The following is a 22,716-nucleotide window of genomic DNA, read 5'->3' as shown; positions in this document are numbered from 1 at the left end:
ACATTTAGTATGCTATTTTTTGCATGTGCTTGGGTGAGAATACGTGTTAAATTAAGTGCAGTGTGTTTCGTGTTATTTGCAGCTCGATGAAGAAGTAGCAGACGTCGCACAAAAAACACACGATAAATCATTAGCATGGAATGAACAATACCAAACAAATAAAATCTGATTAGAAACCTGCATTAAATAGTGCAGAAAAATTGCACTACACACAACAAATACCTTTGGACCATTTGATGTACACCTTAATCCTGTTTTTGATCTACCAATAAAAAATACATAATACATTGAATCCATTGATTCAAGGATGGCACAAGTGAAAGAAAAATAAAATGGTCGGATTAAAATCAGGGTTCAAATACTAGAGCTATCTGGTATCACCACCGATGTGATAAAGAAAAAAAGAAGAAAAAATATAAGAAAAAAAACAAGAATAAAATATATACTTCTTAATAGGGGAAGATCTGTAGGAGAAGGCATCTAACTGAGGCCATTCAAGTGTCTAAAGTACCTGGTTTAATGTAGATGGAATGGTGGGTCAAGTCATATTTTGCCTTGTGGTTGAAACCATAAGATCGTTTTAACTCGAGATTGACTAGTAACCTAGTGAGAAGCAAATCATGGACTACAGTGACTAGTACTTTGTGCTGAAATTATTGTTCTCGCCCGTCACCAACAAACAAGTACATAACGTGTACCTGTGTTAAAACCTTTCACCAATCAAAGTAAAAAATAAATGGACTGGACGTAGTAACGCCAATTCAGTTTACATGTAAATATAAAAATAATTAAGTTAATCACATGAAGAGGAAGCTAAAAGGAATATGAACACCACTCTTCAACATCTCAGTCACAAGTGACCATCCAATATGTCAACGAAAGGGCCAAGGTGAAATGAATCAGTAGCAACAAAGGGGATGGGCTAGGGCGCAGGAGATCACAGCATAGGGCTAGGGCTAGGGCTAGGGTGCAGGAGATCACAGCATAGGGTTAAGGTTAGGGTTAGGGCTAGGGCATAGGAGATCACAGCATAGGGCTAGGGCTAGGGCTAGGGCTAGGGCTAGGGTTAGGGCTAGGGCGCAGGAGATCACAGCATAGGGCTAGGGCTAGGGTTAGGGCTAGGGCTAGGGTTAGGGCGCAGGAGATCACAGCATAGGGCTAGGGCTAGGGTTAGGGCTAGGGTTAGGGCGCAGGAGATCACAGCATACAGGTGTTTCGACTTTACTTGAAGGCTGACTGGAGCTCCCTGAACGCAGCTTGTTTGGTCTTCTTCTCCTCCAGCTCCTTCTTTTTGGACTCCTGCTCCTCGCGGATCTCGGCCTCAAAGCGATTGGACTGGTTGATGGCTTGCACCTGTTGGTAGCAGAGCAGAGCACACGCTTAGCCACGCTCTTCTCCTGCGTTAGTTTAGTTCAGTGGGCCGTACTGTCGGGCCCTGACCGGATGTCCCACTCAGGCTTTAGAAATAAAATAAATCACCGTCTATTCATTTTGTCCATTTTCATGTACAGCGCACAGAGAGCACTAACTAACTGATAAGCATGAATAAGATGCACTTTATTAACCCCAGACAGAAAATACAGTTGATATTTTTGAAAATTGTGACAAAAAAACAACAACAACAACAAAAAAGTTCAGATGTTGTGTGGTTGTGTTCTGCTCATGTTAGTTTTGTGCAGGAACTCCCAACGGCCATTTAGCCTTAGTCTGCAACTCAGCGATCAGCCGCGCTGCCCCGTGGGCTGAAGGTGAGTGAGCGAGCGAGCGCTCCTTACTTTAGCTTCAAAGAAGGTCTTCGCCCCCTTCACCCCCTCGGTCGAGACGTCGATCTCCGACAGCCGGGCCAGGACGCAGAGACCGCTGTCCTCCGCAAGCTCACCAGCTGCTGCTTTCCTGAAGATGAGGAGGAACTGCAGAAGAACAGGAAGTCAGTAGAGACATAAAGCCGTAAAAAAAACACGACGCCACGCGAGTTCAAACAGGTCGCGGGGACGGCTGCTCTCCCCCTTTTACCGCCTCTCAAGTCGTATCCACGTTGGCTTTTTTACGAAGAAGCTCCGTCCGGTGGGAGTTTGGGGCTCAGTGAAGAGCTGGGTCCTTCACGCTCTGCCCTCACCTCTCTGAAGCTCAGCTTGTTGTCCAGGTCTTCGTCCACCTCCTTGATCATGTTCTTCAGGCCCAGGTGGGTCTGCGGCGCCTCCAGCTTCTCCATCATCAGTTTAAGCTCCATCAGGTCAATGAAGTTGTCTTTTCCTGCGTCGAACCTAAAGACAGGAAACCAAACATGAGACGTGTCCCTATTTGTATCCTACATTTATTGATTATTATATATATTTTTTAAAAGCCGCTGCAGGTAAGCTTGAAGACCTGTTGTTCAAGTAGTTCATGAGAAATGGCTTAACCTTCCCTCAGCTTTTAGTGAGTGAACGATCTGAGAATATCCGTTTTGAGTTTACAGGGCTGGTTTATACCGCTAAAGTTTTCTGACCAATGAGAGCTCTTGCTCTCAACCATCGTGTAAGATTGAAGCCGTCCCAGTAAGCAGCTAGAGACGTCAGAATCAATAACATAGTTGGTTGGCCAATGACAAAGTACAGACACGTACAAAGTGTTTAACCCGTGTAACTTCTGACTGAACACCTTGCTATGCTTGACACCTGTCTACCTGTCTGACAACCCAGACAACCACATTAACATTGTAATGTTTGCTTGTAAACGTTGTATGTCAATCATGGCAACCATTGCCCTCTGAACAATCCCTGGAAGGAGATATCCCCCGAGCTGTGTTCCTTCAAGTCTTTTTCTTCTTTGTTAAATAAGGTTGTATTTTTCTTTCGCTTTGGGGCATTCGGATTAGGCGGTGTCCTCGCTATATGGCCTGTAAATCACCTGCAGTTTCCGCCCTTTGTGACGGTACCTGGTGATTAAGAGCTATACAACTAAAATGACATGACTTTACTTGTCAATTTTATTGCACCATAGTAGAAACACGAAGCACCTTCCGTCTGCAGTATAATAGAGTAGCAGTCAAAAAGAAATCGTCTTCTTCTACCATGTTAACTTTTGAGGAAAACGCATGTACGTTTTTTTTTCTGTGAGGAACCATGGCCTGATTCATAAGATTCCTGGCTTGTCTTTGCTTGTCCCTAAGACCAACTCCAGCTGCTAAATACGTGAGACAGATTTCTAGGCCTAAATAAAAGGTTTCAGAAGCAATTATTGTGGGATATCTAGAGGCAAATGTATTATGGTGAAAACCACCGATAGGGTGAACGTTATGGTTATATTTTCCTTACACGGCCAACGAAAATATAAACTATAAAGCTGAGCGCTTTTGAGGAAATGCAACATTAGCCAGCTTCCTCAATCACTGCGTCGTGAAGGACGCATGGACATCCATATTTGGGCAGATAGTACACTTCCCCACTTGCAGGAGCAATGGCCTCTTCAACTTAATATACTACATGTTTAAAACACCAGAAACACCCATATCGACCAGTCTAAAACCAAGAAATACCAATCGATAGAAATGTCACACCCTTAAAAGTGCTGTGTGTTTGACATGTCGCGTCATTATCACACCACAAGTGGTGATTGGTTTATTTAGCCAGGTAAATAAGAACGGTGAGCTTTACCACGGCTGAGCCACAGGGCGTCCAGTCTGATCCGCTGACATACGCCCATTGCTGGCTACTTGTTTCAAGATTGAATTGGGGGAAAAAAAAAACATTAACACCACACAGTAAACAAGGGTCAATCGAGAAAAGGCATGTTGTCATGTTGGGACTCACTGTTTAAACATCTTCTCCATGTCTTTGATTTGCTTCCTCGAGAACTCCTTGAACTCCGTGTAGGGGTTTAAGACCTTCATGCTGGGCTGGACGTGCTCACCGACCCCCTCGTTCAGCTCGCCGCGCCGCAGCAGTTTAGCGCCCAGTTCCGAGTCGGCGCTCCCCGTGGAGCACTTCTCCAGCGGCTCCTCGTTCTGCTGGATCATCCCGTCCACGGCCACCGCTTCTTCAACTCCCTCCTCGATTTGGAGTCTGCGGTTCAACTTTGACGACAACTCGTCTGTGGCCATTTTCAAATAGTGTAACGCGAACGCTTACTTCCAAAAAAAAAAAGCAAGCAAGCACGTCTTGGGCCCGACTCATACAGTCTGTGAGCAACCTGCCGCTGGGTGACTCCTCCCGGAACGATGGGAGTATGGGGGGTTGACTGTGATAAGAGACACACGGGCCAGTTGCCAGCGTGGAGGAACTACATTCAGGCGGCAGGTTGCGTTTCCTCTAGTCTGGTGGGCGGATCGTTCGCGAACGAATCAGTTCGAACGAACGACTCTTTAAAGTGAACGAACCGATCCGATTCGCCGCTCTCGTTCGACTCGTTCGTCGTCGTTCGTCTCGTTCGTTCACTGACTGTGTTTAGCGGTGAAGACTCGAGGACTGAGAAGTCACAAGAGCCAGCCGGGGAACAACATCCCGATTCCGAACATGAAGCGCTCCTCAGCTAAAAGGAACTTAGTTAATGTTGTGTTGATTGATGACCGTTTGCACCATTACACGATCGTGATTCGTTTGAGAATGAGAAGAACGAGGGAGGAGCTGAGTCTGACCGACTCAGTGACTGAGAACCATGATTCACCGCTACCGGTAATGCGAACGAACGAACGAACGAACGAACGACTCTTCTTGGCGAACTGACCGACGCGAACTGATTCATTCAAACGAATCATGAAATCCACCACTTTTCCTCTTGGCTCAGCTACGTACCAGAAGCACCACCACGCCTTTTAAAGGCACACGTGTTGTCGTGCTCACGACGGAGCGCGTTGAATGGAGCAGGGCCGGAGGCTGCAGTCTCAGGACCGCGGCGGTCACAGGACCGCTGCAGTGTCAGGACCCGAGACGCAGCCTGCCTGGGGAGTCGGGACGCGAGGTTATTATTTGGACTTGGATGGCGAAGGAATGTTTAGTAACCTGAATAGTTCGTGAAAACGGGATGAAATGCAACACGTGGCTAACCTAATCTATAACCTATGTTAACCTATATTAACATTCCCTCTTTTAAATCTATTTATATCTGTAGTAGATGCTGATATAAAAAGCAAAAAATCTCATGCATTTTATTTCACCCGGTACCTGATAAATATTTTTGATAATATACTCCGGTGCGGAGTAAAATCGTGTGTTTACTTCACTTGTACTGCAGGGGGCGTGCTTGCTCTGTGCAGAAGTAAAAAAAATGAAAATGACCGCCGCTCACACACCCTGCCCCACGGCACTAGAAGCGCTCCTGCTGCTGCTGCTGAACACAAAAAGACCTCCGTGCATAATATAGAGAAGAATCATCACTGCTCGTCAAGGCCCTGGAAGTATTCAACATTCACTTGAAACCCGAAACATTTTCCCCAGCAGTGGCGTATAGGCTACACAATAGACGCAGACAATGCAGTTGCGTCGGGGCCCCGGATCCGGCTTTCCCCACAGACCCCAACGCGAGGCCGGGCTCTATCGCTGGAGGCGGACGCTTGCGGCAATAATTAAGTCCTCTGTGTGTTATTTATTAATCTACATAAAATGACATGCATTTGAATTCTCATTAGAATATAAAGTAACCTACATGCACACCATCTGCAGCACCGTGGTTCTTTCATTAACTAATTTAAATTCAGATACACATATAGGCTAATAGCAATGATTTAACAAACATATACATTCGACCAGTTCAGTAAAAAACATTTTTGTTTAAGAATAAAATACAATTTGATTGTAAAAGTGTGCTGCTTGTTAGATAAGAGCATACGTGAACGTTTGCACAACTGAAAAAAATTGACTTAATCCTGGAAAAAAAAAAAGAGGAAAAATGGTGAACAAAAAGAAAAATAACTACTTCAGAACAAAACTTTTAATACATAATTACTTTAAAAAGACACAGAATAAGACGAGAACAAGAGCTATAAGTGAAGTGTTTAGCCGTGCTAAGAGAGTGCAGCAGTAAGCATGAGCCCATTGACCAGCCCAGAGGTTAGCCGGGTGATTTAAAATAACACTACAAATAAACACCGCTGCCCGGCTCATTCCTCCTCTCTCTTTGCTTACAAGAATCTCACTAAGGACACTCCCAAAAAAACCTTCCACTTACACCAGCCAGCCAGCCAGCCGAGCTGGTAGTCCACCTCACACAGACGCACAGCTAGAGTGGACAGAACTCTGTCGTTGAAGAACTGAGACAAGATGAATGCTTAACTGACCTGACTTAACGGTCGGCCATTTCCGATCTGTTAATCTGGTCAACGCCTGCCTTGACGTGGTAATCTCTCAGCTGACCCAGAGACTCTAGGGTTTAGAGATCCGCAGTGGAGACTCCCAAAGTATTTCAGCAAGACACATTTTGTATACTCCGACTACCACTATGTGATGCATACTTATCGTATTACTTAGCATATTATCAGTAGGGTGGCCAGTAATTGAGTATGGGCCCCCTTTAGGCCCCCACCTGGCCCCTTGGGGACTGGGCAAGCGCCGTGTGTAGAGTGCTTTGTGTAACGCTGCTTTGTGTAACGGTGCTTTGTGTAACAATGCTTTGTGTAACGGCGCTTTGTGTAACGCTGCTTTGTGTAACGGTGCTTTGTGTAACGGCGCTTTGTGTAACGCTGCTTTGTGTAACGGTGCTTTGTGTAACGGCGCTTTGTGTAACGGCGCTTTGTGTAACGGCGCTTTGTGTAACGCTGCTTTGTGTAACGCTGCTTTGTGTAACGGCGCTTTGTGTAACGCTGCTTTGTGTAACGGTGCTTTGTGTAACAGCGCTTTGTGTAACGCTGCTTTGTGTAACGGCGCTTTGTGTAACGACGCTTTGTGTAACGACGCTTTGTGTAACGACGCTTTGTGTAACGGCGCTTTGTGTAACGCTGCTTTGTGTAACGCTGCTTTGTGTAACGCTGCTTTGTGTAACGCTGCTTTGTGTAACGGTGCTTTGTGTAACGGCGCTTTGTGTAACGGCGCTTTGTGTAACGGTGCTTTGTGTAACGGTGCTTTGTGTAACGGCGCTTTGTGTAACGGTGCTTTGTGTAACGCTGCTTTGTGTAACGCTGCTTTGTGTAACGGTTGCTTTGTGTAACGGTGGACCAACGTTTTGGAGCAGGGGGTGCAGAGGGGCAGTCAACCCTGATTGACCGTCCCGCATCGGGGACACTCACGCTATAGGGAACATTTGCCAATTTGTCACTGTTACTTAAACAATACCGTCAATCGGAGGAGGCAGTGTGAAGCCCTGTGTATGTCCACATCACAACAAGCCAAGAAGGTTATTCTTAAAGCCCCTGATGGGCTGATCTCTGGGGAGCGGTTGATGTCGTTGTCTGCGTCCAAAGGGTTGAGGTTCTCGGACACTATGACGTAAACGTTTGGCGTGTGGTGCATTTCAACATCCCTCATTATCAACGATGCGTACTAGCTACAAAAAACATCACAGAGTGGCCGTGAGCCATAACCGTGGGGAGACACATCCCCCCCCCCCCTGCTGCCAATAACTCTCAGCCCAAAGCATTTTCTTTTTTAATCACATAGTGTTCGATTCGAGCTGAAACGGGATTCACTTAAACCTCAATGATCGTAAACTCTTGGCTGTCGGATTGATGAGCCACGACTCCTGGTTCTTTTATAGAGCTTTCCACAGCCTTCTTTCTGTCTTTGTAAAATGAAACCTACTATATTAATGCGAATTCATATTTTAAGGTGCTGTAGGTAATATTCAAGAGGGTTCTTTTAAAGAGAACATGCAGAAAGTGGCAGAGAGAAAAACAACACAAAAAAGCCTGCCCTCTCCTCTGCTCCCTCCGTGATGTTTCCTCGATCCAGAAGTGTTGAATCCGTGATGGAAAGGCAGGTGAATCCTCTGAACCAATCAGGGAAGAGATGCCCTGATTGGTCACAGATGACCCGGGAGCGTCTCAGATTGAAATTGGCTCATATCGATGCAGGGTCAATTTGAAACAGCTATTTTCTCGTCGCATTTCACTTTCTCCCTCACGGTTGACTGGGCAATCTCTAATTAATGAAAGTAAAAGTATTGTTCTTAAATCTTACAGCACCTTTAACTTTATAACGTTATAGTGATATTTATTGCATGTAACATATCCTAATTGGACGAGTAGTTTTTTCATGGCTATTATTCACGTAGGTCTAACTGTAGCGACTATATAATTAGCATACTTCATAAGATACATAACCCAACTTTTTTATGGAAAGAAGGAGGCGGAGACTCGCTGGTGTACATTTCCCGGGCAGCTGTGAACGTTAACGCACAGCGCTTCTGTCATCAGTACAGCATCAGCATCTTCTGCGGTCGCGCTGTCTGCGCGAGGGATCCGCGGGGCGAAGCGGGGGAGGACAAAGAGAGAGAGAGAGAGAGAGAGAGAGAGAGAGAGAGAGAGAGAGAGAGAGAGAGAGAGAGAGAGAGAGAGAGAGAGAGACGGAGAGAGAGACTGTAGGCTACGACAAAAACAGGATGATAATGGAGTCGGGACGGCAGAGGATATCGGATTTACAGCAAAGGACTGTTGGAAATTGACAGAGGCTTGTCGTTGACTCGGCGCGTTGTATTTTTGGATTTGATTCGATTGAAATCTGCCTTGACCTTCCCCATTTGCCGACGCGGTGGAGGCGAGCACCCCTGCGAATGCCTCGGATGGAAAATCGGGGTCCACCGCTGGCAGCTAGGCAACAAGGCGCATCTCTCCTCCGGTACGGTGATCACGGGCATGATGAGGAACGCACTGCACTGATGGATGAGTTTGCAACGCGGCTGTAACACCCCCCCCCCCCCCTCATCCCCACCCCGTCGACTGTGAAACATAGAATATCCTCTTCAATGGATTCATCGCTTCATTTCTGGTGTAACCCAGAGGAAAGGAAGCCTTAAGACAGCAATATTAAACCCCTGGTCGTTGTCAATTATTCATCGTTGATGCTGTATGTTTTTTTTTTTTTATTGACGTGCGGTAGCATTTCATTTGATTGATGCATTTCCCCTCAGTGTTGTAAAAAAAAAAAAAATGGTCCCAATATGGTTTAGTTAGTGTATGTTGGACCCTATGAACGACAGCGAGGCCCGCGGCGTGACAATAACGTTGGAAAGAACAGGGGATTCTCAATTGGTAATTAACAAATGTTGGATAGGAGGGCTCGTTAAGCCACAGCAGGGCCACCACACATCTCCAAACCAGCGCACAGCATTCAGCCATTGAGAGAGGGAGAGAGCGACCCTTTCAGTGGGGGAAGAGAGAGAGAGAGAAAGAAAGAAAGGGGAGAAAAAAACGAAAAAAAAAAACATGTTGCCTTCGCAAGAAGCCTCCAAGATTTACCATGACAACTACATGCGCAACTCCCGCGCCATCGGGGTGCTGTGGGCGATATTCACCATATGCTTCGCCATCGTCAACGTGGTGGTCTTCATCCAGCCATACTGGATCGGCGACAGCGTCAACACGCCGCAGGCGGGCTACTTCGGCCTGTTCCACCACTGTGTCGGCACCGGCTCGCCCAACCGGGAGCTCACATGCGTGGGGAGCTTCTCCGACTTCGGCTCGATTCCGTCCGGGGCGTTCAAGGCGGCGTCGGTGTTCGTCCTGCTGTCCATGGTGCTGACGCTCAGCTGCATCGCCTGCATGATGCTCTTCTTCTTCTGCAACACATCCACGGTGTACAAGACCTGCGCCTGGATGCAGCTCCTGTGTGGTAGGTGACGGACAGCCCCGCGCGGCCTCTGGCACTCACACGGGGCCTGCGTTGTACACCTCCATAGCCGATTCTACCAAAGCGTTGTCACCCTCACCTGTATTGGCCTATAGCTATAGGGGTGCATTTCAATGGGGGCTATTGGTTATATTTTTATGGGTTGCATTCTGTACCATTCTGGCCTATAGGTATCCGTTAACGTATACAGGTTTAATGGTATTCTATAAAACCAAGACAAGCAATGCAGCAGTCATTTCCGCATGCAGGTGGATGGTAGCCATCAGGGCCACTACCCCTCACAATGGATTTGGTTGTATGGACAACGTTTGGTTGTCATTTGTCCAAATTGTAGTCCACTACTGGTCAACTTTGAACCCAATTATACACACACTGAGATATGTTCCAGAGATATGTTCCAGAGATATGTTCCAGAGATATGTTCCAGAAGGCCTAAACCACCAGCTTCTATTACTTGGAGAGATGATCTCATTCAGATTGGATTACTGTCGAACATGGGATGTTTCTTCATGTGTGGGGATTGTCCTGATGAGATGAGGATTAGTATGGGCACATGAGACATGATGAGACATGCCGAATGTCAAAATTGATGTGTGTGTGTGTGTGTGTAGTGTGTGTGTGTGTGTGTGTGTGTGTGTGTGTGTGTGTGTGTGTGTGTGTGTGTGTGTGTGTGTGTGTGTGTGTGTGTGTGTAGTGTGTGTAGTGTGTGTGTGTGTGTGTGTGTAGTGTGTGTGTGTGTGTGTGTGTGTGTGTGTGTGTGTGTGTGTGTGTGTGTGGTGTGTGTGTGTGTGTGTGTGTGTGTAGTGTGTGTCTGTGTGTGTGTGTGTATGTGTGTGTCTGGTGTGTGTGTGTGTGTGTGTGTGTGTATGTGTGTTGGGTGTTGATGTCTTTTGTGGGATTCACCAGCAGTATCTGTAGGTGAAGCTGTAGCAGTAGTAGCTACTAGAGCATAGCTGTTGGCCTGAACGATAGACCTCCATAGGAAAGACAATACTGGGTTAATCTACACTGGGTGGCTGGCCTAGAGACAGATACAAAGCAGAACAATATCAAGTGGTTCGACCTGAGAATCGGCTTGTATTGGATATTTAAGTGTCCAGATATGAATGGAATGAATGATTCGGCGTCATCTTCTTCATCTTTTTTAGGCACGAGTTCAGAGGAGGATTATTTTTAAAGACGGCAAGCATTTATTTTTAAGGCTGGGATGAAAGGGTTGTTTTGTTTGTTTGTGGTTCTCACAACACGCAGTATTGAGAAAACCTTCACCCCCCCTAGTCCTGAGAAAAACAATCAGCATTATACGTAGACGACACCTCCTGCCGTCACCTCCTGTCCCCACCCCGTTCCTCCCTAGCCGTCCCTTTCCTCTGTTCCTCTTCTCCTCTCCTCTCCACTTCTCCTCCCCTCCCTCCTTATTAGTCTTTTATCCGACACTGTTATCCAAAGTGACTTACGGTGAAGCAGAGGATAAAATCCTATTCAAAATCAGAGTGGCTACAAAAGCCCCTCCCAGTGGCTGGCAGCCTAGTTTAAACCCATTAGAGCGCAGAGCCCCCCCCCAGGAATCAGAAATACTAGGCTAGTATTTTTGTTCCTCACATCTGACCTGTCGTCTGCAATATTTAACAGAACTAAAGCACGACACAGGCCATCACACAGGAGGGAGACGGTCCTGGGAGGAACACAACACACAGACACACACGCACGCACACAGACACACACACAGACACACACACACACACACACGCCACACGCACGCACAATCTAAATCCTTGCCTATATATGCCCCCTCTCCTTCCTCTTCGACTCCACTGCCACAGAACGTGGGAGAGAGAGACTCCTCTCTCCCCCCCACTGTATCCACCCCTTCCCCCCACGCTCAGCGTCTCTCCCACTCTCCTCCTTTCCCTCCTTTTCTTCCTCTTCCCTCTTTCTCCCCCCCAGCCTCTCTCGCTCGCACACGTAAAGAAAGAAAGAAAGACGTAATAGTACGTGAACAAGGAGGTCAGGCGACGGTTGAAAGAGGTTTGAGAATGTGTGTGCCTGGACCTACTTGACGATGTGGCTCTACATGCACGTGAATGAATGGCTTCAGCCCCGGCGTTACAATACGCTGAATAGAGCCGCGTTCACGCGCTGCCTTCCGTCCACTCACTCACTCACTCACTCACTCACTCACTCACTCACGCAGGCACGCACTCCGCCGCCGACGACGAGAGCCGCCGTTAGCCATGCACGCTAACAAACGAGTTCTAAGGAGCCTGCAAAGCTTTTATTGACGGTCTGGTCGCGCACACACACACACACACACACACACACACACACCGCGTGCAAGGTCAAGGCCTTTACAGGACGGGATGCATGTATGGAAAGCCACCATGGGAATAATTCATCTCACTTTCCTCCCCATCTGGCGTTTAAACCATTGAGCTTTGAAAGCAACCTGGTGTACATAAGAAGCGGCGCCGCGACGAAACGCCTGCCGGGCGTTTTTACGAACACCAGCCGGCACTTAAAGGGGACAGAAATACAGTCGTTTATTTCAGACGCTGTTATTAAGGGTTATCAAGGAAGTGCTTTAAGAGACACACTGTGTTGTGTGTCTCACATCGTCTCAGTGTATCGGGTTGCCCCCCTCTACTCCTTCAAGGCGTTCTGGCGGGGGTGGAGCCAGCGGGGGCCCCCCCTCTGTGGCTCACCTGTACACGGTACACATAACGGTACGTAACGGCGACGGTGCAGCTCTGAGGAAGTGCAAACCACACAAAACAGCGTGTGTGTGTGTGTGTGTGTGTGTGTGTGTGTGTGTTTGTGTGTGTGTGTGGGGGGGGGGGGTTGGAGCGAGGAATTGGAACACGCCCCTACATTTCGATTCAATTCAATTACATTTTATCTGTGTAGCCCTTAATCACAGGTACAGTCTCCAAGGGCGTATATTTATGACCCCCCCCCCCCCTCCCCCCCTGACCCTATAGCCCCCCCCAAGAGGGCAAGAAAAAACTCCTCTTAATTAGCAAGGAAGAAATCATAAGGAGGAACGCAGAGAGGGGGTCCCCCTCCTTCAGAGTGGGGGGGGGGGGGGGGTCCTCCTTCAGAGTGGGGGGGTCCCCCTCCTTCAGAGTGGGGGGGGGGGTCCTCCTTCAGAGTGGGGGGGTCCCTCCTTCAGAGTGGGGGGGCTCTCCTTCAGAGTGGGGGGGGGGGGTCCCTCTCCTTCAGAGTGGGGGGGTCCCTCCTTCAGAGTGGGGGGGGGGGTCCCTCCTTCAGAGTGGGGGGGCTCTCCTTCAGAGTGGGGGGGTCCCTCTCCTTCAGAGTTGGGGGGGTCCCTCTCCTTCCAGGGATGGTCAGGAGTGCAGTTATTGACATGCATACATACTGTATACTGTCTACTGTATACTGACTACTGTATACTGTCTACTGTATACTGTATACTGTCTACTGTATACTGTCTACTGACTACTGTATACTGTCTACTGTATACTGTATACTGAGGAGGCTGATCCTGAGCCAAGAGTGAGTTTACGAGCTGACTCTGAGCTGTTGGCTGTGATGGATGAACCCGTCTGTGATGTTGCAGGTTTTATTTGAGGTGTATATCCGTCCTCGTCGTCGGCCAGGCCACATGCCATGGCACGCTTCTCCCCTAAACGTCAGCGTCTGCACGCCCACGTCACGTATCAACCAGTCAGGTGTCTTCACGCCGTTGGCTGACGCCGCTGATAGGTGGAGGGAAACAAACGAAACAAAACCAGTTCACGTTTCACGCTGAAAGGTGCCCCAGATTGTACATTTAAGGAAGGAAGTAAAACTCCAAACACACACTCCAAAAACACACACTCCAAAACACACACTCCAAAACACACACTCCAAAACACACACTCCAAACACACACTCCAAACACACACTCCAAACACACACTCCAAACACACACTCCAAAACACACACTCCAAAACACACTCCAAAACACACTCCAAAACACACACTCCAAACACACACTCCAAAACACACACTCCAAACACACACTCCAAACACGCACTCCAAACACACACTCCCAAAACACACACTCCCAAAACACACACTCCAAAACACACACTCCAAACACACACTCCAAAACACACACTCCAAACACACACTCCAAACACACACTCCAAAACACACACTCCCACAACACACACTCCAAACACACACTCCCAAAACACACACTCCCAAAACACACACTCCAAAACACACACTCCAAACACACACTCCAAACACACACTCCAAAAACACACACTCCAAAACACACACTCCAAACACACACACTCCAAACACACACTCCAAACACACACTCCAAACACACACTCCAAAACATACACTCCAAAACACACACTCCAAAAACACACACTCCAAAACACACACTCCAAAACACACACACTCCAAAACACACACTCCAAACACACACACTCCAAACACACACTCCAAACACACACTCCCAAAACACACACTCCAAAAACACACACTCCAAAAACACACACTCCAAAACACACACTCCAAACACACACTCCAAACACACACTCCAAACACACACTCCAAAACACACACTCCAAACACACACTCCAAACACACACTCCAAACACACACTCCAAAACACACACTCCAAAACACACACACTCCAAAAACACACTCCAAACACACACTCCAAACACACACTCCAAAAACACACACTCCAAAACACACACTCCAAAAACACACACTCCAAAACACACACTCCAAACAGCGTGACCACCAGTGAGCCTTTTGGACTTGGCTGTGTGTGGTGATCATCAGAGTCTCCTGTCCGGAGGGTAATGAGTAACGTGTCTGTGCCCCCAGCAGTCAGCAGTATACTCACGCTCTAGCTCATATTGCTGATCAGCTCGGGCGGAGCCACTACGACCACCGCAAACGGTGTAACGGCTCTGCGGATCAAAACCCGATCATCCAGAATAGAATAGAAGTGCCATGCTCCACTGCTCCGGACCACCGTCGCATTCTCCTCGCAGGGTTGTTTGTGCCGGTGACACCGTAGCGTTGATACAGCGCCGATACGGATGAACACAACCGGAGAAATAAATGAAATCTCCAAAGTCCACCGCACTGCAATCAATCTCGCTTCGCCCCCGATCGACTGCGTAGCATTTACTTTAGGTTAACGAGAAAGAAAACCCGTGCACTCGGATAAAAGATAATGAGATGCAGTTTAAGAAGAGTTGTGCTTGGTGGGAGTTTATTTTTGTGCGATGGTCGCAATACTTACTTATCAGATATTGTGTGTCTGTGCTAGTGCATGTGTGGAGACACATTGGACAGGTGTTTGTCTGTGCTGGTGCATGTGTGGAGACACATTAGACAGGTGTTTGTCTGTGCTGGTGCATGTGTGTAAACATACAGGTGTGTGTGTGTGTCTGTGCTAGTGCATGTGTGTAAACATACAGGTGTGTGTGTGTCTGTGCTAGTGCATTTGTGGACACATGTCTTCACACGCGTGTGATTCCAGCGATGCCCCGAGGAGGTGAACACGGGCTGCAGTAGTGGAGTTAAATATAGAACAACAGGAAAGGTACGAGAGGAAATGGAAGAAAGGAGGAGAGAATGGCAGGGGTATCCCCATGGGAGACCCCCCCCCCCGTCTCTCTCTCTCTCTCTCTCTCTCTCTCTCTCTCTCTCTCTGTCTCTTGCTCTCCCTCTCTCTCTTTCTCCCACTCTCTATCTCTCTCTCTCTGTCTCTCTCCCTCTCTCTCTTTCTCCCACTCTCTCTCTCTCTCTCTCTCTCTGTCTCTTGCTCTCGTTCTCTCCCTCTCTCTCTTTCTCCCTCCCTCTCTTGCTCTCCCTCTCTCCCCCTCTCCCTCTCTCTCTTGCTCTCCCTCCCTCTCTTGCTCTCCCTCTCTCTCTTTCTCCCACTCTCTCTCTCTCCCACTCTCTCTCTCTCTCTCTGTGTCTTGCGCTCTGTTTGCGTTTTGCTTCACTCTGAGATTTCTGGCCTTTCCCCACCGAACGTACATGTTTTAATTATCAGCCACTTAATGAATAATTCCTAAGTCACCGGGGTGTTTCTGAAAATAGCCTCTTACGACTGAATAATACATTCCTTTGACCCATCTCAGCATTGTCACTCAGCATGGGTGGAGCGAGCGGGGCGGGCGAGCGAGCGAGCGAGCGAGCGGCGAGAGAGCCCAACAGAAGGAAACATCGTTCCTCACTCCATAAAACATCATCGTCATGTTCCCCTCATGTAGGAGTGCTCTTGTTCACAGCGGCCGTCCCAAACCCTCGCTCGTGTAAATCTGTGGAAGGGCATTCGGCCATGAGGAACATGGATAGGTGTAAGTGTGTGTGTGTGTGTGTGTGTGTGTATGTGTATGTTTATGTGTGTGTATGTGTATGTTTATGTGTGTGTATGTGTGTGTGTGTATGTGTGTGTGTGTATGTTTATGTGTGTGTATGTTTATGTGTGTGTATGTATGTGTGTGTGTGTGTGTGTGTGCGTATGTGTATGTGTATGTTTATGTGTGTGTGTGTATGTGTGTATGTGTGTGTGTGTGTATGTATGTGTGTGTGTGTGTGTGTGTGTGTGTGTGTGTGTGCGTGCGTGCGTGCGTGCGTGTGTATGTGTATGTGTATGTTTATGTGTGTGTATGTATGTGTGTGTGTGTGTGTGTGTGTGCGTGTGTGTGTGTGTATGCGTTCAACATCCAGCTGCACCCTACAGCCACAGTTCTCTGAATCAGGGTTCCCCAACCCGTGACTTGAGTTGTTCCACTAAATTGTCCTCAAGACCTTTAACGGACCACCTCACATCCAAACGGTACAAAAGAGATTCATACGCATCCATGCAACGGCTGAAACATGTTTGCTGGCGCCCCCCCCCCACCTTAACACAAGTATCACTGCAAGAAGCCCGTGGCTTGTGGAAAGCAGTGTACATTATTATCCTTAGCACCGCTGCCGCTGCTATTGGCCTATCCTCAGTGTGGTTAATTAATTAGGAAACACAGATTAATGCAAAACATTAAATCGTAAACATTACAAAGGAGAACATATGGACAGAACGCACAAGGTGACACTGTTTTTTTTAAATAAGCCATGATACTATATCTATTGAACGATATTTAAAATATATCGATTTTCTTTTTGAAATGTTTAAAAATACATATATTTATTGTAAATGTGTCTATTTCAAGAATCAAATCCCACGCCACCACCGCCTGCAGTACCCTGGCGCACCACCGGGGGCGCATGCACCACATGGTTCATAAAGCCTGTTCTAAAAGTGATGGTTCAGCTTCCAGCGAGCAGAGCGTCCGTCATCAATCATCACCACAAACAATAACGAGAGAGATTGTGTTTTCTAAAGTAATAATTTGAAGCGTCGTCATTTTCCCCCAATGAGAGAGATTGTGTTTCTAAAGTAATAATTTGAAGCGTCGTCATTTTCCCCCCCAATGAGAGCGTATAGTGTGGGAGCCGACGAGAGACAGTTCGTCCAACATTCTTCCAACTCCGAGGCGTTTCTGTGTGCGTCTGCTGCCGCCTCCTCACTCACTCACTGTCGTCGCTTTCCAACCACAATATGTCGCCCCCTTTTCGGAATTTTTCGGCTCGCTTGTCGAAAGAGGGACAAGGAAAGACTTTTAGACAGCAGATCGGCTGAAGGTTTAAGGAGAGAAAGACAATAGGATGAAGGAACACGGAACACAGACAGAAGACAGAGAGCTATATCCGCCGTGCTGTACCGTCAGAACCTGTTCCCTCTCGTCCCTGTATTATTAGTACGGCTTTGTACGGCTGGCCAGATCGTCTCCAACGCTTCCTCATAGAGCGTAAATCGAAACACGCCGTGAACGCGCCGCACATCGACTCACTTTGAAACGCTTTTTTTCCACTTGTTATTTATAGCGTAGTCTGAGATATATTTGGACTTGTTACATAAGTCTTTTCTTCAACTTCTTCCCACACATTCCTCGTGTGTGTGTGTGTGTGTGTGCACACTCGCACGCACGCGCACACACACATACACGCACACACACGCAAATACAAGACGTGCATAGCCGTGTACATGCACCACGGATGTGTCCACGTGGGCATTTCTTTCAGTCACATACGTACATTATGTTCACCCTATTCGAGGTCATTTGAATTATTGAGTTGCATAAAAAAAAAAAAAACTCTACTCCTCTTATTGTCCCTCATCGGGTTAATCTATGAGGACTTGTTCAGGTGCGGTGAGAGCAGCAGGGCTGGCCGGGGAGCAGCGGAGCTCCCTGGTGATGGTCCTGTGTGTCTGCGCCCCGTCTCACGCGTGGACGTGCAGCTGTGTGCTGAGCGGCGCAGGTGGAGCGCGGCCCAGCCTCCGCTTGAGGCTTAAAGGAACACGAACCACATAGGCTCCCCCGTGCCTTTTTTAAAATTTAATTTAAAGATTTATTTTTTGCATTTTATGCTTTATGGTAGAGTGAGGTAGACAGGAAGGTCTGGGAGAGAGAGGGGGAGAGGGGAGGACGTGCAGCAAATAGACCACGGGGCAGGAATCGAACCCGGGTCCCTGCGTACTAAGGACTGAGCCTTAATGGCGTCCCTGTATCCCTTTGTTTATGCGTCTAGGTTTTTTTAGGATCCACAATATCATCATGTATTTAATACATATATAATATCTACCACAGCCAGTGACATTTGTAGTGTTGAGAGCTGTGTCCTGTTCATGAACACATATCGACCAGGAAATACAGCGGAGGAAGGCGGCGATAGTACGTAGCTAAACAAAGTGCAACGCGGCGTTTCTTCAGTTTATTACTGATTACTCTTGGGCCACTCCTCTATAACATGAGGTGATGAGATCAGGGGATAGCTGTCAGTCATCTGCAAACCTGACGTTGACTTTTGAGCTGTGTGTTTTTGTAACGGATGCCAACTAGCCTGGGCTAGCTGGTGTTAGTACGTTTGTAAAGCCTCACACCCCCCTAGCCTTAAGAACGCTTCTAGCCGCTGAGTTAGCAGCCTGGGCTTTTAGCTCAGTGGTCAGAGCGTTCCACTCCCATGCCGGTAGTGTCGTAGTTCGAGAGGTGGGAGGTTCGAGACCCGAGAGCGGTCGAACTGCTCTCTGCTACATTTCCACAAAGGCGCGGGTGGACCTTGAAAAGTACATTAGGGGGCTGATCACGCTGCCCTGGGGGGCTCCTATGCCGGGCGGGCGGTGCAGAGGGGGGGGGGTCACCCTACCTGGGGTTCCACCTATGAGCCAGTCCCTCGGCACTGTGCTATCCAGGAATAGTACAGACACACGCTCATAACCAGACAGCAGGTTGTGTTTCGGACCCTCATGACCCTCCCTTTGCTCGGGTCACACCAAGGACTTCAGGATAGATCGTTCAGGCAGTAATCGTTCAGATGGATGAGGTCTTTCATTTGTCACAGGGATGATGGTGGTCTGTCTGGAGGATGACGGGGACAGCAGGTTTCAAGGAGGGCTACTTCGGTGTGGTGGTTGGACACCAGCACTTACTTGTATTCGCCAGCAGGATCTGGTGTTATTATTCACAACAATATATGAATATCCAAATTCATATAATCACACGACCCCTACAATCACCCTGCAAGAATAACATTCCTCCACACACACACACACACACACCACACACGTCTATTCATATTTGTATCTATTTATATTCAACCTCCTTCCTTTCTCTAATGCCTGCAACCCCCTTCCCCCAACGCGCTCATCATCTCTCACTCACTCTTTGTTCTGCTCTCTCTCCACCCCTCTCTCTCTCTCCACCCCTCTCTCTCTCTCCACCCCTCTCTCTCTCCACCCCTCTCCCCCTCTCTCCCTCTCCACCTCCCTCTCTCTCTCTCTCTCTCCACCTCCCTCTCCACCTCTCTCTCTCTCCCTCTCCACCTCTCCCTCTCCACCCCTCTCTCTCTCTCCACCCCTCTCTCTCTCTCCACCCCTCTCCCCCTCTCTCCCTCTCCACCTCCCTCTCTCTCTCTCTCTCTCTCTCCACCTCCCTCTCCACCTCTCCCTCTCTCCCTCTCCACCTCTCTCCACCTCCCTCTCTCTCCCTCTCCCTCTCCACCTCCCTCTCCACCTCTCTCCCTCTCCCTCTCTCTCCACCTCTCCCTCTCCCTCTCCCTCTCCACCTCTCTCTCTCCCTCTCCACCTCTCCCTCTCCACCTCTCCCTCTCCCTCTCCCTCTCCACCTCTCTCTCTCTCCCTCTCCACCTCCCTCTCTCCCTCTCTCTCTCCCCCCCACCCCCCCCCTCCTCCCCCCTCTGGCCCCCCCAGGGGTGTGCTTGGTGCTGGGCTGCATGATCTTCCCTGACGGCTGGGACGCGGAGGTGATCCGGGACATGTGCGGCGAGCAGACGGGGAAGTACTCCCTGGGGGACTGCTCGGTGCGCTGGGCCTACATGCTGGCCATCATGGGCATCCTCAACGCCCTCTTCCTCTCCTTCCTGGCCTTCGTTCTGGGCAACCGGCAGACCGACTTCTACCTGGACGACCTGCAGACCGACAATAAGGGTAAGGGGACCGGGGTCTGGCGTTGGGCTGGGAATGTTTTTTGTGGGAGAACTTGTTATAGGTTTGGTCTTCGACAGTTCGACAGTTGTTGCAGTGTTTCCCACAGACCAGGTACCAGGTACCAGGTAGGGGGGGGGGGCTGGCGGAGTTGTTGACGGGGGGGGGGGCGGGAAGACGCGATTACAGACTGGCCGAGTTGTTGACGGGGGGGGGGGGGGGGGGGTGGCGGTATTATCGATAATAGAAAATGCGCGGATCATTTTCTTTCTTGTGTGTCTCGTTTTTCGCCCGTGCCTAAAACCGCCGCTGCTTATAATGCTTACGTTATAACCGCGGGTGGAATTGTTGACGGGGGGGGGGAGTTGGGTTGCGGGCGGACGGGGGGATTGCTGAGGGGGGGGGGGGCTGGCGGAGTTACATTTAAAAATCGCGTTCAAGTAAAAATAAATAAGAAAAGCGGAATCAATTTGTGGCGCTCGTTGTTCAATCTGTGGCGCAGCGCCACAGATTGGCCTATGTGTGGGAAACACTGGACCGGGGTCTGGCGTGGGCTGGGAATGTTTTTTGTGAGAGAACTTGTTATAGGTTTGGTCTTCGACAGTTCTGGAACTGTTTTATATCTCCACCATTAGGGTGGATTGCCCAAGGATATGTTAAAGAGGCCAGACTTGAGAGTTGACTCAAGTTAAGACAGAGTTAAGTTAAGCCTTAACGGGGTCCTGGTGGATAGTAATACGTTGCTGCTACGTCGTACACGTGTAAAAACACAACCCAACTCAACAGAATAATGAGGTTGACGTTGTGTGGCGGGCTGCCTGCCACCGAGCTTCAGAGACGGGATTCGGGAGCCTTGGCTCTTGAGTGTCTGTTCTCGTGAGGGGTTGGCTGACATCAATTGCACGATCTTTCAGCGACAGTTTTCAGCATGTTGCATCATACGGTGGTAGAACCCCACAGCTTGTGTAAAACAATAACAAGCATAAAGAGGAGAGAGAGACTTAGTTTAGTGACTCTTAGGCCCTGATTACATGAGAGAGAAATATGGGGACTCTACTACAATCGACGCGCTGACAGAACTCGCCGCCGGGCCGTTCACCAGGGGCCGTTCACGAGGGGCCGTTCACCAGGGGCCCGTTCACGAGGGTTGCCCGGTTGATACGCGGACTCACAGGTTTCTGTTGTGTGAACCCTTCCAGCAGAAGTACGGCCACTTCCCTTCCCCACCAGTAGGCCCCCAGACCCCAGCGTGTTTACGTTTACGTTTACTTTCCGGGCGTTTAGCAGGAAGCTTTTATCCAACGCGACTTACAATAAGTACATTTGTCATAAGAAGTGAAACAATATATCGCCGTCGGTACAGTAAAGACGTTCATAGAACCAAGTGCAAGTACTGACAATCACCAGACTGACCCCATTCCCCGTACACAGCAGTGATGGCTAGCTACTGCAGATGCTACACAACTAAGTACATGCTACACAACATGCATGCACAACACAATTAAGTACATGCTACACAATTAAGTAGCAGGTACTTAATTGTGTTGTGTATGCATGTTGTGTTTATTAATAGAAGTGAATCCTCGAGATCCTGGCCTGACTAGAACCTGTTGCTAACCAATCTAGATTGAATGTATTGACACACTCCAGAGGTGGTTTGGACAGTGGGTGAATACTATCTCTTGAACAACCATTCCCGCCTGTTTGGTCAAACAGAACATCTCTAAACGATGTCACAAGCTTTTTTCAGATTTGAACAAAGAATAAAAACAGAATTAGGTAGAAGGAAGGTGTTGATCAAATGAGGGGAAATCGTGTTCTCATGTGTCAGAAGGTGTGGAATGGAATAGAGAGAGAGAGAGAGAGAGAGAGAGAGAGAGAGAGAGAGAGAGAGAGAGAGAGAGAGAGAGAGAGAGAGAGAGTGGAGTGGAGTAGGCCTTAGGGATATTTCTGTGGTGTTTTGAAGCAATTACAAATGAGTACATGCTGATGTGGATTTTTTTGCTGAATAAACATATCCTTTTATTTCATTTTCAGATTTTGCAGTGTCAAGGGTAAGTTAACTTGGAGCTTTTTCTCAATCTGTGTGCTTTGGTGTGCAATACATTGTTTATTCTGCAAACCATCAAAAAATAGGGGTTTGATGAAAAGCAGTTCTGTCATCCACCTTCAACTGCTGATATATTAAATCTAAAGATAAAGAAATATTATGTGCACTTACTTTAAATACATGTAGTGTATGAAAAAACGGCTATGGGCAGCAGTTACATCGCAATGCAGCTGCTGCCCTTTAAAGGGGAAGCAATGCGTGTAGAAAAGTCAATTTTTTTTTAGTTTGGTTCCAAACATTAATTTGTTAATTTGCTTGTTTTTCAGATTGAGGTTCGGGACAGACTAGAACCACGATACGGAGTCCAGCGCCTTCACTGA

At 48.3% G+C, this 22,716-nt stretch overlaps 2 protein-coding genes across 2 annotated transcripts; one reads left to right on the top strand and one right to left on the bottom strand.

Moving 5' to 3' along the window:
- Positions 1-1,134: 1,134 nt before the first annotated feature.
- On the bottom strand, positions 1,135-4,242 carry efhd2 (EF-hand domain family, member D2). Its single transcript, XM_084474805.1, has 4 exons — positions 3,792-4,242; positions 2,117-2,264; positions 1,776-1,910; positions 1,135-1,353 (listed from the first exon to the last, which is right to left on the bottom strand). Exons 1-4 carry the CDS (start codon positions 4,079-4,081, stop codon positions 1,222-1,224), a joined length of 705 nt encoding a protein of 234 aa, XP_084330931.1. The 5' UTR covers positions 4,082-4,242; the 3' UTR covers positions 1,135-1,221.
- A 5,089-nt stretch (positions 4,243-9,331) lies between these two features.
- On the top strand, positions 9,332-22,716 carry lhfpl4a (LHFPL tetraspan subfamily member 4a; the record flags this gene model as incomplete). The annotated part of the gene is made up of 4 exons (XM_084473774.1): positions 9,332-9,737; positions 20,053-20,289; positions 22,324-22,340; positions 22,663-22,716. The coding sequence occupies 4 exons, from the start codon at positions 9,332-9,334 to the stop codon at positions 22,714-22,716; spliced, it is 714 nt and encodes a 237-aa protein (XP_084329900.1).

Source organism: Micromesistius poutassou (genome assembly GCF_964030765.1).
Source record: "Micromesistius poutassou genome assembly, chromosome: 10".
Lineage (NCBI taxonomy): Eukaryota > Metazoa > Chordata > Actinopteri > Gadiformes > Gadidae > Micromesistius > Micromesistius poutassou.
The sequence above is the reverse complement of the archived record's forward strand: the minus strand, read 5'-3'. Positions and strand labels throughout refer to the sequence as shown.

What these genes read in the sequence shown, in the direction of transcription:
- efhd2 (XM_084474805.1), bottom strand. Translation starts at nt 4,081, where the DNA reads ATGGCCACAGACGAGTTGTCGTCAAAGTTGAACCGCAGACTCCAAATC. An exon ending in ATGGAGAAGATGTTTAAACA is followed by an intron (nt 2,265 to 3,791) that starts GTGAGTCCCAAC and finishes TCCTGTCTTTAG; the next exon opens with GTTCGACGCAGGAAAAGACA. An exon ending in ACAAGCTGAGCTTCAGAGAG is followed by an intron (nt 1,911 to 2,116) that starts GTGAGGGCAGAG and finishes GTTCTTCTGCAG; the next exon opens with TTCCTCCTCATCTTCAGGAA.